The sequence below is a fragment of the Castanea sativa genome, chromosome 6 (assembly GCF_040712315.1).
Source record: "Castanea sativa cultivar Marrone di Chiusa Pesio chromosome 6, ASM4071231v1".
Taxonomy (NCBI): Eukaryota; Viridiplantae; Streptophyta; class Magnoliopsida; order Fagales; family Fagaceae; genus Castanea; species Castanea sativa.
The window spans coordinates 43,009,806-43,025,030 of NC_134018.1; the positions used below are offsets into that span (position 1 = coordinate 43,009,806).

General features: G+C 35.2%; 1 protein-coding gene across 2 annotated transcripts; it reads left to right on the forward strand.

Moving 5' to 3' along the window:
- Positions 1–7,164: 7,164 nt before the first annotated feature.
- LOC142641256 (putative ABC1 protein At2g40090) lies at positions 7,165–14,081 on the forward strand. Of its 2 annotated transcripts, XM_075815656.1 has the most exons (13): positions 7,327–7,647; positions 7,737–7,891; positions 8,469–8,594; positions 8,792–8,887; positions 9,030–9,130; positions 9,455–9,491; positions 10,342–10,560; positions 11,005–11,116; positions 12,178–12,269; positions 12,369–12,548; positions 12,865–12,978; positions 13,175–13,273; positions 13,501–13,635. In XM_075815656.1, exons 1-12 carry the CDS (start codon positions 7,464–7,466, stop codon positions 13,241–13,243), a joined length of 1,485 nt encoding a protein of 494 aa, XP_075671771.1. In that variant the 5' UTR covers positions 7,327–7,463; the 3' UTR covers positions 13,244–13,273; positions 13,501–13,635. The 2 variants fall into 2 exon arrangements, with proteins under 2 accessions (XP_075671770.1, XP_075671771.1); XM_075815655.1 differs by lacking the exon at positions 13,175–13,273 and having other exon boundaries at positions 7,165–7,647; positions 13,501–14,081.
- Positions 14,082–15,225: the final 1,144 nt, after the last annotated feature.

Sequence of the window (15,225 nt, forward strand, 5' to 3'; positions counted from 1 at the left end):
TATTGCAGCCGATATGCATTTCCTTGCTACCGATTGACTCCCAAGAATCTCCTCAATTTGTCCTCTCGACGGGAACTTTACTTTGACATGTAGAGTTGAGGAAACAACTCCCAAAGCATGCAGCCAAAGTCTTGCAACGATGGCCGTATATGGGGAATAAGCGTCAACCACAATGAAATCCACATCAACTGTTTCTGGACCTGACTGCACCGGCAAATGAATTTGTCCTTTCGGTATGACGACCTTCCCTTCAAAACTTATCAGTGGTGAATCGTAAGCCATAAGATCCTCAAGCTTCAAATTGAGCCCCCTAAACAAATCAGGGTACATAATATCCGCACCATTACCCTGATCAACCATCACCCTCTTCACATCGTAGTTCCCTATCCTTAGAGTAACCACCAGGGCGTCATCATACGGTTGGATGGTCCCAACTTTATCTTCATCCAAAAAGCCCAAGATAGGCGGAGAAGCACCTTTAATTCTTTTCGGCCTGGAGCTAGACTCCTCGATGAGAATATGTGATACGGACATCACCCTAGTAGGACAAGAACCAGTCCTGCCTGGGGCTGCAAGGATGACATTAATCATTCCCAAGGGGGGCCGAGATGAATTATTCCTCTGATTTAATTGAACCTGAATTGCTTCCTTGCCCATTGGGCTGATATAAATGTTGCTTCAACTTTCCTTCACTGACCAGCTGTTCCAAATGATTCCAGAGTGTCCGGCAGTTCTCAGTAGTATGGCCTACATCCTGATGGTATTGGCAAACAAGGTTTTGATTCCACTTCGCAGGATCCCCAACCATCTTACTAGGCCACTTGAAGTAGGGCTCTTTGCGAACTTTCTCCAACAATTAGTGCACTGGTTCTCGGAATACGGTGTTAACTACCTGAGGAGTGGCTGAACCAGATTGCCTAGAGAAATCTCTCCTCGGCCTGTTGCTACTGTACCTATCCGACCTGAAATCCCTTCTCTCTTGAGAGATAACCTTCGCCTTACCCCTACCTTGTTGCTGGTCTTCCTCAACCCTTTTATACTCGTCAATGCGATCCATGAGTTGACGTACACTCCACACGGGCTTCTTGGTCAGAGATTTCCTTAAATCATGATTAGTTGGGAGGCCCACCTTGAAAGTGTTAATCGCTACTTCGTCAAAATCGCCGTCAATTTCATTAAACATCTTTCAATATCTGTCAGAATATGTTTTCACGGTCTGACCCTTCCTAATGGCCATAGATAACAATGAGTCCAAAGATCGAGGAACTTTGCTGCATGTAATAAATCGAGACGTGAATGCCCTAGTGAGTTCCATGAAAGAATCAATAGAACCCGCCTTTAGTCCGTTAAACCATCTCATAGCAACAGGTCCCAGGCTAGAGGGAAAGACTTTGCACATCAAGGTCTCGTTCTGAGAGTGTACCGCCATCCTCTGATTAAAATGACTCACATGCTTAACTGGGTCCGCCCTGCCATTATAGATGGTGAAAGTGGGCTGGGTGAACCGTCGTGAAAGCTTTCCCTTTTCGATCCTACGTGAGAAAGGGGACTTGGAGATCTGATGCAACGCCCTACTCATAACGTCATTTCCCAAGTCCCTGGAAGGAAACTTTTTATGCCTACGACCCAGAAGCTCATCCTTCTCGTAAAAGAAGATTTCGCTAGGAGAAGTCCTGGACCTTGGACTGTAACTGCTTCCCTAGGAGCCCCCAGAGGAAGGATCGGAAAGAGGTGAGGCTCACCTTCGTTTGACACGGCGTAATTTTTTCTTAAGGTGGTCAATTTCCTTCTGCATGGCCTTGGCGTCATCCTCATGGGTGGCTCTGCTTCCACCACGCGAATGGCTTGCACCGGGGTGTACCGTATGCACACACTTCCCTCTCAATCCCTCTGACGCTCAAGACGCTCAAAGTGATCTTCACGCTGGGACCCCTGACACTCTACATGATGCGAATCTAAGCCTGCCATAATGTTCTAATTCCTTCAGCACTAGATTTCCCACAGACGGCGCCAATTGTAAGTGCACAATTTGTACCCGGTCCAGTCACCAAATGGACTCAGGCTTAAAGAGCCTTATACAATAAAATTTGTAGAGTATGGGCTTGAAACCTAGACTATGGATATTGGATAAAGAGAAAAATCATACTAGATTGTCGTTATCCGCGTGTTCAATAAATGAGAATAGCAAAGAAACTCTCCTCGGACGTAAGTCGAGGACCACTTATATTGCCTTTCTTTTTTTAAGAACAATATTACAACTACAGTTCAAGTATTCCATCCCCCCCCCCTCCTTTTGTTTTGCCATCCTCTACCTTTTATATCTCTCTTGTTCTCTTGTATCCATCTTCTTCTTCCTTTTTTCTTCCACGTGTATCACAAATCTTCTAATTAGATACTTGTCCCATCCAGCATCTTCTTGAAATCTTCAAATACTAGCTGGAATGCTGAACCTTACTGTTCAGAGGTCATTTCTCCTTTAATACTGCCAGGGAGGTAGGTGCAGGTCTTTAATGCGGTGGTAGTAGCCTTTTCCTCTCTGATATTTCTCATACGTTCTTCCTTCCAATGACTGGGTGGATTACGTCTTTACCCAATAGATCTTTCGGAACTCTCTCTCCAAACACCTTGGCATGTCCTATGACCTTTACTTAACCCATCCGAGGAGATGTCCCTCCTCGAACAGATCCTCCAACCCTTTTAGCATGAACTGGCTTGCGGGCCTCAAAAGCTCTGCTTGGACAGGCTTACTTCACCAAATCAGGCCCAAGGCCCAAATGCATATTTTAATTATTTTAGCCCCACATATATATATATGTCACTATGTATTTATAAAATTTGCACATTTTGTGGGTCTTTATTAAATTGTTATATTATAACATGAAAGGTGTACAAAATAACACAAAGCAGCATCCAACTTAATTAGTTCATCTCGTATTACACTAGGCCCATGTCCACATATAATCAGTTCATATAGATGTCCTTGTGCATAAACACATTAATTGCAATCAGATTACATAAATACCTACAAACAATTTGAAGCATGTATATGGTACAAAGGCATGTGTAGGAATCAGTGACAAATCTTAAAGTGCTTTTTCCTCTGCCAAGGAGACCAACAGCACCGCCAGAAATAGAGTTTGGCAATTTTTACTAATTGTAAATCCATCACTTCCATACAGACAATACATTCCCAACCGTTATTACCGATTCTATAGATGTCCCATCAACAAAACGCCATAAGAAAAAGATATCATATTTAAGTATCAGTAGTTTAAGGGGAAACTTAAGGAAGAACACCTAATTACTGTATGTAAATCTTACCCTAAAACATAACTCCTAGAATGCGTAGTTGAAGTGCAGAAACTTGAGGATTTTATTTTGTTTGAGGGAAAGAGAATCTGCAATACAAGCAAAGACAACCAAATAATTAATAAAATAGGCGTTCTCTAGGAAAAGCCATTCTATTACCATGTTTATCAAACACATGCCTCGTTGAGGTTTCAGTTAATCTTCTGACAAGCATAATTTAATTGCAGAGAGTAAACGGTTTGAGATAAATACCTATATATAGCTAGGCATAATTGGCTTCAACATATAACCAAAAGCGTAATAGACAAGCGTGTACGTCTTAAGCGACTTCAAGATCCTATAGCTAGAGCGTGCTCACCAATAACTCTACCATAACCAATAGAAAGCATCATCTTCATTTGCCATAATGTTTTTATGGTAACTTCTACCTTCATCGTCCCATACATCATCTTCATCACTATCGACTTCTTCATCGAAAAAAGCTTTACTTCAAAACCATACGCCAGTAACGATTTTCAACACCGTCTAAAAGTACATTATACGCATTACGGTCAACACTTCGATCGCGTATAGGTATGCAATACGTAGGTTTCCTCTTTAGACCGAGACTCTCACATTCTTCCCTCGAAAGCTGATTCTTCTCAAAGTTAGCTTCATCGCATCTAGAATTAATTCAGTACAAATCAAAAAGTCAAGTATACTCTCAATTATATTGGAAGTAATCAAAACCTCAACAGTATAATATAACCATCCTAGAATCGAATACCCTCTGAACCTTCGTTCAAATACTACAAGCTAAAGTCGAGCTATTGACACTTTAAAAGTAAAGAAAATCACAAAAGCCTTAAAAGTGATACCAGTGATTTTTTCAATCCAAGCAAAGTTATAACTTTTATCTTGAAGCAAAAACCAACAATAAAAAAATTTGTTAGAATTTATCATAACATGGGAGTAGAATCTTAAAAAGAATTTTGCGAATATCGGCACACTTATATCTCTTTCCTTGAACTTGCAACACAAATAAATGTCAACAATCTAAAAGGGGAAGTATAAATTCGAAATTTGATATAGTTGGAACAAAAATGGTCAATGAAACACAAGAACACAAGGAGAAACAAAATAGGAAACCTTTCCACTTCAAAATTGTGAAAAGCTTCAAGAAAGCTAGTAATGAAATGCAAACATCTTACCAATAGCTCTTTCTTTCACCAATAAATTCAAACAAAAAGAAAGGCATGGGGAAGGAATTATATAATGATTGAGATAGATCAAAACATTTCAAGCCATTCAAATACAGTTTGGCTTGATTCAAAGAAAAGGTCAGTCTGTCCTTCTTCTATTTAGCAATCCCTCCTTGATAAATAAACAAATCCAAATTCAAAAAAAATAAAAATAAAAATACAGCAACCAGCAAACACAAGACAGCGTGGCCAACTATAAATTAATATCGGCCAAATGTATTTGAGAAACAAATATATTAATTGGTAAGTAATAGATATTATTAATGAACAAAAATCCTTTGTGTTCACGAGGACAAATATGAAACACACAAACAAAAATCTCAATAAATGAATGCCTCGAGTCAATCAGCTGCACAAAATGTCCAATGCAAGAAAAATCAAATTAATTTTCAGAATACATTCATCTATGTTCTAAAAGGAAAGAGGCATGTGATAAAAGAAAGGGAGGAGGGGTTTATATGCTAGGCAACAATTTTTAAATATGTAATATTAATAATAAAAAAAATATATAAACCAAGGAATTACATCATCAAGGTCAAGTATAGCCAAATATAATATTGTGAACAAACAAGTAATATAAAAATAGTAATGGGAAATGGTCCTCATTGAAGTTCAGTTGGCACCTCTCAGAAAATGGTTTGAGGTTGTAGATGAATCTGATGGCTTATCTGATGATTGTTGTATACTCAAATCACATCTAGAAAGACAAAAAAAGAAACAACAATTAAAAAAAAAAAAAAAAAAAAAGTCTTTGAATATGATAGTGAGATAGAATGATAAAATTGTTGTACGTGTTGAGTTTATCAAAATAAAGAGTTAAGATCTCTTATTTGCCTATCAAAACTGTTTTCATTTCGAGAACATAATTTAAAAATTAAACAGTTAAACAGGATGCTCATCCATTATTGCTGGTTCTGTGACTGACTCCATTGTACGTCGCTTGTGAAGCAGACCTAGTTGGTCCTCCAACCTCTAGCTCCATCTCAAACCCTAATATCACAGACAAGCAAAACAAAAGATTACTTGCGTCACTAACTGTGAAGCAGTCAACAAACCCTAATATGACATGCATGTCATATAAGGGTTTGTTGCTTCACAAATCCTTTAAAAAATTGGAGTAAAGCAAAATAGTAAACCATCAAATATCCAGAAGTCAAACGTGGTTATTATCAAAGGAAAATTCATATATTAAATGAATAATTTGTTAAATTGCAAAGAATAATAAACAAACTTACGTGGTTTTAGAAGCCTAAAACAATTATAAAAATATAAAAATATAAAATAAAAAAACGCCAAACCTAATAGATTAAACAAAGTCAACAAGTTTCAAAACCCTAACTCCGAAAATACAAAAACTATAACAGTACAAAATCGTACTTTGCGTTCAAATAAATTGATTGGCCAATGTCTCTCTTTCTTTCTCTATTCTTTCACCGCCTGTGTGAGCGTGACTCGACTGGATTAGTTTAGCGAAAGCCCATATGCTCTGTGTAATAAAATTAAAGCCCATATTTTTACAAAAGAAAATAGCCCATCTTCTCTCTCTTGGGCTCAGCTTGCTGAATCATTTTTTTTTCTTTTGAAAGGTGCTGAATCATTTTCAACAAAAGAGATCCGATAGCTTTCTTCTTTATTATTATAGTGTTTATTTTTTTTTTTAGAAACTTCTTTATTATTACAGTGGTTGCTCTATTTATGCTCATATTTGTGAAATTATGTGACAGATTAATAATTATTCGTTTTTAAAAAAAAAATTATAAAGAGTTTTAACTTATGTCGGCCGCTCTTTATGATAGATTTTTATCATCAGATCAATATACTAAGTCAATTTTTGGTATAGGCAGAGCTTAAACCCTAAGTCTCTTGTTCAACCATTAGAGACTTTACTAGTTAAGTTAACTAGAACCCATAATTAATTATTTATCTTGCATCTGTGCCTCAGAGCTATATCCTATGGTTTTATGAAAGTTTATATCATGTTAATAAAAAGATAACTTCATATATTGACAAAAAAATAAAAATAAAATTTACACACAAATATATAAAATATTACAATTTCCTTTTATGAGTTTTCTTATTTTAAATTCATTGTACGATAGTTTCATTATCAATACTGTAAGTTACATATTTTTCAAAATTTTAGATTAATAAAAATTTTCTCATTTTTTTTTTAAATTTATAAAGGCCTTAGATATTGTTAAGATGACCAAAGTATAAGGACAAAATTTGGTTATAAATTTAGTTGTAATCTAAGATTACAACTCTAATTAAACAAATTAACATAACTATATATTTTAAAATTTTAACCGTTGAATTGCATATTGTTTATTTTCTTAAAACACATGTCAATTAAATGTTATTTAGTATTTACTATTCAATCCATAAACTTATTTTTTATGTATAATTTTATATCATAAAAACTGAAAATTTAAATATTTGATTAATGGCATTGACATAACAATTAGTCTTTAATTTTCTTAAAATTTTAAAATTATAAAAGATATAAGAAGATAATATAATCTGATTGGATAAAAAAAAAATTTGGGGGTCACAAATTTAAAAAATAAAATAAAAAATTCATAAAATTTGTTAAATATATATAATAATAATTATTATTATTATTATTTTCCAGATTAGCGTAGAGCCGCTCTGCTGCTGGCTGAGCTGACTGTCATATATTTCAGCTTCAGGAATTGCATATCACCTAAATTGCAGGTACTATTATTCATCACTCGGTCCAACTTTCCCACCCAAAAAAACAACACGACGAGTAGCCCACACCTAGCGTGTAGTCTCTATCTACCCAAAATTAAATTTGATTTCGCTCTAGTTTTTTTTTCTTCACCAAGGCTTTGAGAAAAATAAACGAGAGAGACAGAGAGAGAGAGACAGAGTTAGTTGTGGAGTGTGGAAATGGCCACGCGAGCCCTGTGGCGCACCGGAAAGAAGCTCGTGTTGGTCTCCACCGCCTTATGTGTCGGTGGCGCCGGCGCCACTATAGCCACGTCGGACGATCCGGCGACGGCGCTGAAGCTCTTCACCGCCGTCCCTATCCGCCTCGTACGCGACGCCATCACCGCCGCCTCCATCGTCTTCGGTAGGGTTAGAATTGTCAATTTTGGATTATTTTGCACTATTTTATTTTTACATTTGGAATTTGATTTTTTTTTGCGCGGTTTCTATCAGATTATGAATATTCACTGTGGGGACTGGATGAAGGAAGTGTTGAGAAATCAAAAGTGAAGCACGAGGTTCATCTCAGGTCGGCGCGTAAACTTGAAGAGCTTTGTTTTAGAAATGGTGGAATTTATATCAAACTAGGTCAACATGTTGGTCAAATGGTATGCTCTCATCAATTTTAATTGGATTTCTATTTCTCTGTTTCTGTTATTATAGAAAGTAAAAACAAGAACAAGCTAGATTTGAGTTTTGGTTAAATCTGCTCTTTAAATTTCAGAGTTGCTTCTTAAATCAGTGCCTTTAACTATGAAAGCTTGTAATTTTCACATCCTTGAATATGAAAACAACACACTCTCTAGTGTTTCTAGCGGAGATGTCTAGAGTTCAAATCTCGTCTCCCTTGTTGTAACTATTGAATTATCAAAAACGACATTGTCAATGTGCCCTTTCATATTTTAGGTGGGATAACGTCAAAGAAGGGGCACATTGAAATTGTTTTCATATTCAAGGGTTTAAATTACGTTGCTGTTCAAAGTAACATCGTTTTTAGGCGATTTAATTGCAAAAATGTGATGTACCATGATGGAAGGGGCACATTGATATCATTATAATAGCGAAAGGTGTAAATTGCAAGTTTAAAAAGTTAAGAGACCGATTCAGAAGTGACTTCAAAATTAGAGCGGTGTAAAGTGCATTTTAACCTTGTTATTGGACGATACTGATTCTATCTTTATACAGGATTACTTGGTACCTCAGGAGTACGTCGAGACATTGAGGGCGTCTATGTTGAATAGATGTCCAGTTTCCTCATATGATCAAGTGTGCCAAGTGATCAAGAAAGAGCTTGGAGAGTCACCAGATAAAGTATGTATCATTGGTTTTTTGGGCAGTTTTTTTGTGAACTTATTTCTCAATTATTCCATTCGAAATTAGATTTGATGTTTTCTAGTGTGTACAGTTTTTTTTTTTTGGTCTTAATACTTAGTCTTTTTTGTGATTTAATAGTTATTTTATGCAAAGTCACAATATTAGCCCTATTAATTGAGCCCTCTCATCTACAGATTTTTTCTGAATTTGATCCTACTCCAATAGCAAGCGCTTCCCTTGCACAAGTTCATGTTGCTCGCACAATTGATGGCCAGAAAGTTGCTGTGAAGGTTTCATTTGTTTTGACATTTTCTTAAAAGAATTTTATTAGTGATAGCTGGAGCCAAAATTTTCATGCAGAATTATTTTGGAGACATGTTGTATTTCTTATGAGGATTAGCTTCCCATATCGAAATAATTTCTCATATTCAGGTTCAGCACACTCACATGACCGATACTGCGGCTGCAGATCATGCCACTGTGGATATGATTGTGAACACCATACATCGATTTTTTCCTTCTTTTGATTATAGGTACTATGATAATTGCTCTTTTGCCTGCTGGGTATCTTTCCATGGTTCTAGAAAATTAGATAGAGACCATATAGGTGTCAACCACAAAAACTTCTGCATATTTAAAAATCTCAGGCTGTCAATGGCCTTTAGGTAGTATGCTCTAACCTGGCATTGATACATGGTTATGTGCATGCCAAAATTGGTAAAACTCAAGGATGGAGATACTTTCTTCTATGTACGTTAAGATGTATCAAAATTTTCTAAGCATGTCTTTTTGAGTAGGATTTTGTCTGCTCTTGAATTGGTGGCACTGACTGAAGTCTTCTTGACATTTGCCTGCAGGTGGTTGGTTGATGAAATGCGTGAAAGTGTACCCAAGGCAAGTTGCTTTACCACTGCAATTCTTTTTCAGTATTTATTGTATACTTCTATAACATCCAAAAAATATAATAATTATGCACATTTGTGTTTTCTTTCTGTTTCTTATACTGTTCCTATCGCAAATGAATTGTGACTTGTTAGGCATCTGACCTAACTCTCTCAGCTCATGTTCTAAATATTTTGCCATAGTTTCAAACTATCTTTTTTGATAATTCTATAATTGGGGAAGGGAGGATTTGAACCTTGGATGTCTCCTTTAGAAACACTAGGATGTGCTTACCAGTTGAGCTAGAAGGTGGTAATCCTAAAATTTCTTTTTTTGAAGCATCTTAATGAAGGTAGTTTGTTTGTTTGTTTTCAACTTAAAATCATGAACTTTCACTAATTACTTTCAAACACATTTGGTAACAAAGACATATCAGCTGATAGCAAGATGCTACTATTATTTATAAGAACATTGTGTTGGTAAGCCATGGAAATTTATAGATGATTGGAAATTTGATGGCTTAGTTCGAACAAGATAACTTTTACCTCTTATTTGACATGACTTAAACTTTTGCCAAACATGACACTGGTGTTTTTTTGCTAAATATTTTTGCTTGAAATCTTAATGTTTCATTGATGAAAGTGGAACCTTGTTGTCTTTTAAATCTAAACATCCGTCTCCTTCCCTTGTAAGAGCAAGATGTAAGGTGCGGTTGTGAGTTCAAGAACTAGTGGGTGCATGTGTAACATACCATTAGGAAAGAATCCCATCTGTTGCTTCTCATATATTATCAAATTGTGCTATTATCTAATATTCTTTTGTTGCTTTATAGTCATTTGATCATTGATATCATGGTCAGCAGGAACTGGATTTTTTAGTTGAGGCACAAAACAGTGAGAAATGCTTGGACAACTTCCGGAAGCAATCTCCTCATATTGCGGACTATGTATATGCACCAAAGGTGTATTGGAATTTAAGTACCTCAAAGTTGTTAACCATGGAATTTATGGATGGTGCACACGTAAATGATGTGAAGACCATTCAAAGACTTGGGATTCAACCAAAGGAAGTTGCAAAATTAGTAAGTTTATGGATGATGTATTAGATGTAAAGAGTAGTTGTTTAGAGGTTAAAGACTGAAGAAATTTCCCTTTCCAATATCAAGAATGACTTACATATAGAGATGTCATCTCCTTAATCCGATGTTGATTGACCCTGGTAATTTAACTTAATTTTGTCACATAACTTACATTTGTAATTGGATGTAGGGGTCTTGACTAATGGTATACAATTAAGGCTCATTTGGAGGTCTTTATAAATTAGTTGCACTTTCATGTCTTTGACTACATACATCGCAGACATGAGACAAATAGAATATTGCATTGGGAAAGTATTTGGTATCTACTTATAATAGAACATATATATGTTTGATGTCTTAGTTGTATGAAAATATGGCTAAGATAGTTGTTGAAAGGCCTAAACCACACAGTAGAATTTAAATAAGGTTTTATTGTACTTTATGCAGGTTAGTCAAGCTTTTGCTGAGATGATGTTCAAACATGGGTTTGTGCATTGTGACCCCCATGCAGCCAACTTGCTAGTTCGCCCTTTGCCTTCCAGCAAAAGGAGCATTCTGGGTGAGGCTTCTCTTTATGTTAAATTACTGTTTAAGGCATTAGTTCTGATTATATATATATATATATATATTAGCCATGTCAACTGCAAACATGCCTAGCCTTAACAGAAGCCCACTGGGATGGTAACTATTTTGGCACGAAATTATTACAGTCCTTGTGGGCATATCATCCCTTTTATGATATTATATTACAAAAAAGCTGTAGAAAATTTGTGAACAAGTAGAATCTGCTGAAAAAATGGATTTAGCTGCATCCTTGTAATTCCTTAGAATATTGATTTTCCAACCATCTGATGTTTATGGTGAGTTCCACATTACTTTATGCGTGTGTTCCAGTCATAACAGAAACAAAACCCACATAGATTATCCAAAATTTAAAAAAGAACAAATTTGTTGAGTTGAAACGTGTAGAAATGTAATGCACTTGTTCTGAAAACCTTACAATGTTCGGATGATCTGCTGACTCAGCAAATGAATCTTCATCTCAGTGATACTCCTGTAGAAGAAAAATTCACACCAAGGTGCTGTCCTTTTATTTTTATTTTATGTTTAAATAAATAAAATAAATAAATAACATTCAGCGGAAGCCCACCTAATTCTATAGATTGCCAGCCTGTTTACTAGCCTAACATTCTAAGGGTTTGTGTTCATATGCTTCTGTACTACACGACAATTGAAGTCTCCTTAGGATCTCTCATGACCTTTTATTTATATATATTTTTTTTATTTTAATAATCATGGGATCTCTCATTACTACGTATAGTGAAGTAAAACTTGAATGGTTACGTTAGGCAAAAACTTAATAGAAAATACTTCAAAAGTAAAGCTTTGCCACTTTGCCTGTCAAAACTTGAGATGCTATTTATTGCAATTGTCTCATACACCAATAACTGTACGGTACTGCATTCTAAAACCCTTAATCTGATCTACTCCATGTCCCCACCCTCAATTGTGTAACTTTTTTTTTTTTTTTTACAAATTTTCATATTCATTCCCTCTCAGAGTTTTGTGATTTTGACATATACTTAAGTATTTCTTATGTACTTCCCTTCTCATATACAGGAAAAAGAAAACCACAGTTGATAATTCTAGACCATGGGTTGTATAAAGAACTTGACTTCCATACAAGAGCCAACTATGCTGCACTTTGGAAGGTAAATCATTGCTTTCCTTAAAAGGTGTCTTCCACTCTTCAGCCATTGTTTCCTTTTATAAGCAACTTGCTTCTTTTCTTGTTTAAATATTTGGTACAGGCATTAATATTCGCTGATGCTACTGCAATAAAGGAAAATTGTGTGAAATTGGGTGCTGGGGAGGATCTATATGCACTATTTGCAGGAATTCTTACTATGAGGCCATGGAATAAGGTTGTTGATCCATCTGTTGATCATTTGGTCATAAAAAGCAATGATGGTGACCGTTCAGAACTACAGGTGATCTTCTGTCCAAGGAATCATTGTGTGCAGTTCTAAAGTTTCATGCAAGATTTACATGCTCCTACATATTATTTTGCTGATTCTCTCTCTTTCTCCCCCCCCCCCCCCCCTCTCTCTCTCTCTCTCTCAAAAAAGAAAAAAAGATCTGCAATTATGTACCATATATTCTTGTTATTCTCTAATTTAATTTTAGCTTATTAATTGGGACATTCTATGATGTGAAGCATTGCTCTGCTCATTCTTAGATGCGGTTGATATTTTTTAACGTAATAGTTGTTATTAATTGTTTAACCATACCTACCCTTTCTTTCAGATGTATGCTTCTCAGTATTTCCCTCAAATCTCAGAACTCCTGCGGAGACTGCCGCGTGTAATTCTGTTAATGCTGAAGACAAATGATTGTTTACGAGCAGTTAACAGTTCTCTGGTATCATATATTTTTCTACCTCTTTGTTGCCCATATTTTAATTATGCTGAGTGATCTTTGGCATTTGAATGAAAGGCATTCTGTTTGGTAGAAGAACTTAAATTCAATAAATGAAGCCAAAGCCAAAGCAAACAAAAGAATGATTTCCAACTACCTGGTTTTGACTCTATAAACTCTATTTTTCGTCTGAATTCAGGAGCTTAGTCATAGTTGCAGTTTTTCTCTGGTCAGCATTGTTAGTCACAGTTCATGGCAGTCTTTTTGACTGGTTAGATTTTAGCATTTGTCTGATTTGGTTAGTTCACTCATTTAAATGTCCTTTTACCACACAGCTCTGTAAAATTATGTTAAAAGTTTTCATGCATAACCTTGGGCAAGAAATCTATTATGCAGAATAGAGGATTTTCAATTTTCATGCAATATTTTCTCTCTATTACTTGTACCATCTTCTGTGGAAATTATTTTAATTTGTGTTGCTTGGTAAAATCTTGTACTATATTAATTGAAATGTTTATTGAGCAGTTGCAGGCATCTTCTCTTCAGACATTCCTAATCATTGGAAAGGTCTCATCTGAGGCAGTCATTGAGGCGAAATCGTTTCAAAATAAATCATTATTATGTTGGTTGAATGTCTTTTTGGATGAAATCTTGTTGGGAATTCGACTCTTTGGAATGCAGATGGCTTTGTGGCTTTTACAACTCAGGAAGTCTCTTGCTTGGCGATAATTATCTCATGCATGCAATCTAATGCAGGTGATACCTTCCCTCTTGGTGAAGCCAAGGATCAGCAAACACTTTTCTCAAGACCCTGTTGTAATTTTTCTTTCATTTTTCCCACCCAAAATAGGCTCACACATTCTTTGTCTCCGTGGTCTCACCCATTTAATTGCGGGGATTCTGAGCACGGATTGACTAATGACGTTGAAATTTTTATAGCAAAAAAAAAAAGGATCGAAATACTTTTTTCCCCTTTTTCTTGGGCACCAAGTTTTGGTGCCGATGTGTTGTTAAACTAAAAAGCCCATCAATAAGGCGAGTGATATTGTAAGAGAAGATATTTATTGGGATTATTAATAAGCAAGTGATAAAAGATTTTGAAGCTATTTATGGAGTATTTGGGATTGGGATGTCATGTATAGTAATCAAAGGATTTGAAACTTCTTATTAATTATTAGCAATCACCTTTGTGTTGATGAGTATTGTTAATCCTTTTTTATTTAATTAGAATGTTCAGCTAATGAGGTGTATCGTGCATGCTCTCCTCCTCTGAGGTTCATACTGGTACGTCACTGCAGCCTGATATGTCTTTGTTAAATCCTTTTTGATTTAAGTAGAATGTTCTGATAATCATTTTTTTTATATATATAAAAGAAAGAAAGAAAGAAAAAAGAACATCATCCAAAAGTTCCGTCAACTATTATAAGTGATTCTTAAATGAAACTTCTCTAATAATTAATTAATCAAAATTAATAATTCGGGCTTTTGATTATTATAGAATAAGGTCCTATGTTAAATTAGGTTTCCAACTCAATAGAGTTTATTTTTTCTCAAAAAAAAAAAAAAATACTCAATAGAGTTTATTTATTTTTCCAAAAAAAAAAAGGTTTATTTATTTATGATCATTCCAACTCGAGTTATTATTCAAAGGTCTGCTTTCTTGAACATTGTTGTTGGATTGTTGCATGTCCTTTTCGGGTTTTTTTCACCTTCGCTAATTATGAGAGCCACATAAAGTTGGTAGTTGGTTGTTTATTAGTAGGTTTCGCAGATATTGACTCTGATGGTTTTGTTTTGCTAAATCTGTCCATTTATGCTGTATATTAGTTGTCCAAACTCCAAACATCACTTTTGTGGAATTTTAGGAGTCCAATTGCTCCAATAGCTAGTTGCCTAGTACTATTAAAGAGCGTTGCTAGAGACACAATTGGAGACGTGCTGTTACTATGCAATGACTACAAATATAAAAGATTTAAAAAATTAAAAATTAAAACATGGTTAAGGTTGAAGTTTTTATTTCTCTCAAGTCTTGATCCAAGATAAATAAGATAAACAATCAAAAAGTTAGAAAGTAAACTTTATTTATTTTTTATTTTATACTTTAAATCTCAATTTTTTGATACTTGAATCAAGATCCTTGATTGGTATTGCACAAATTGAAATTCAATCCAAGATTCAAAAAAAAAAAAAATTCAATCCATAAATTGGAATCGAAATAACATCACATGTTTATTATTATTATTATTATTA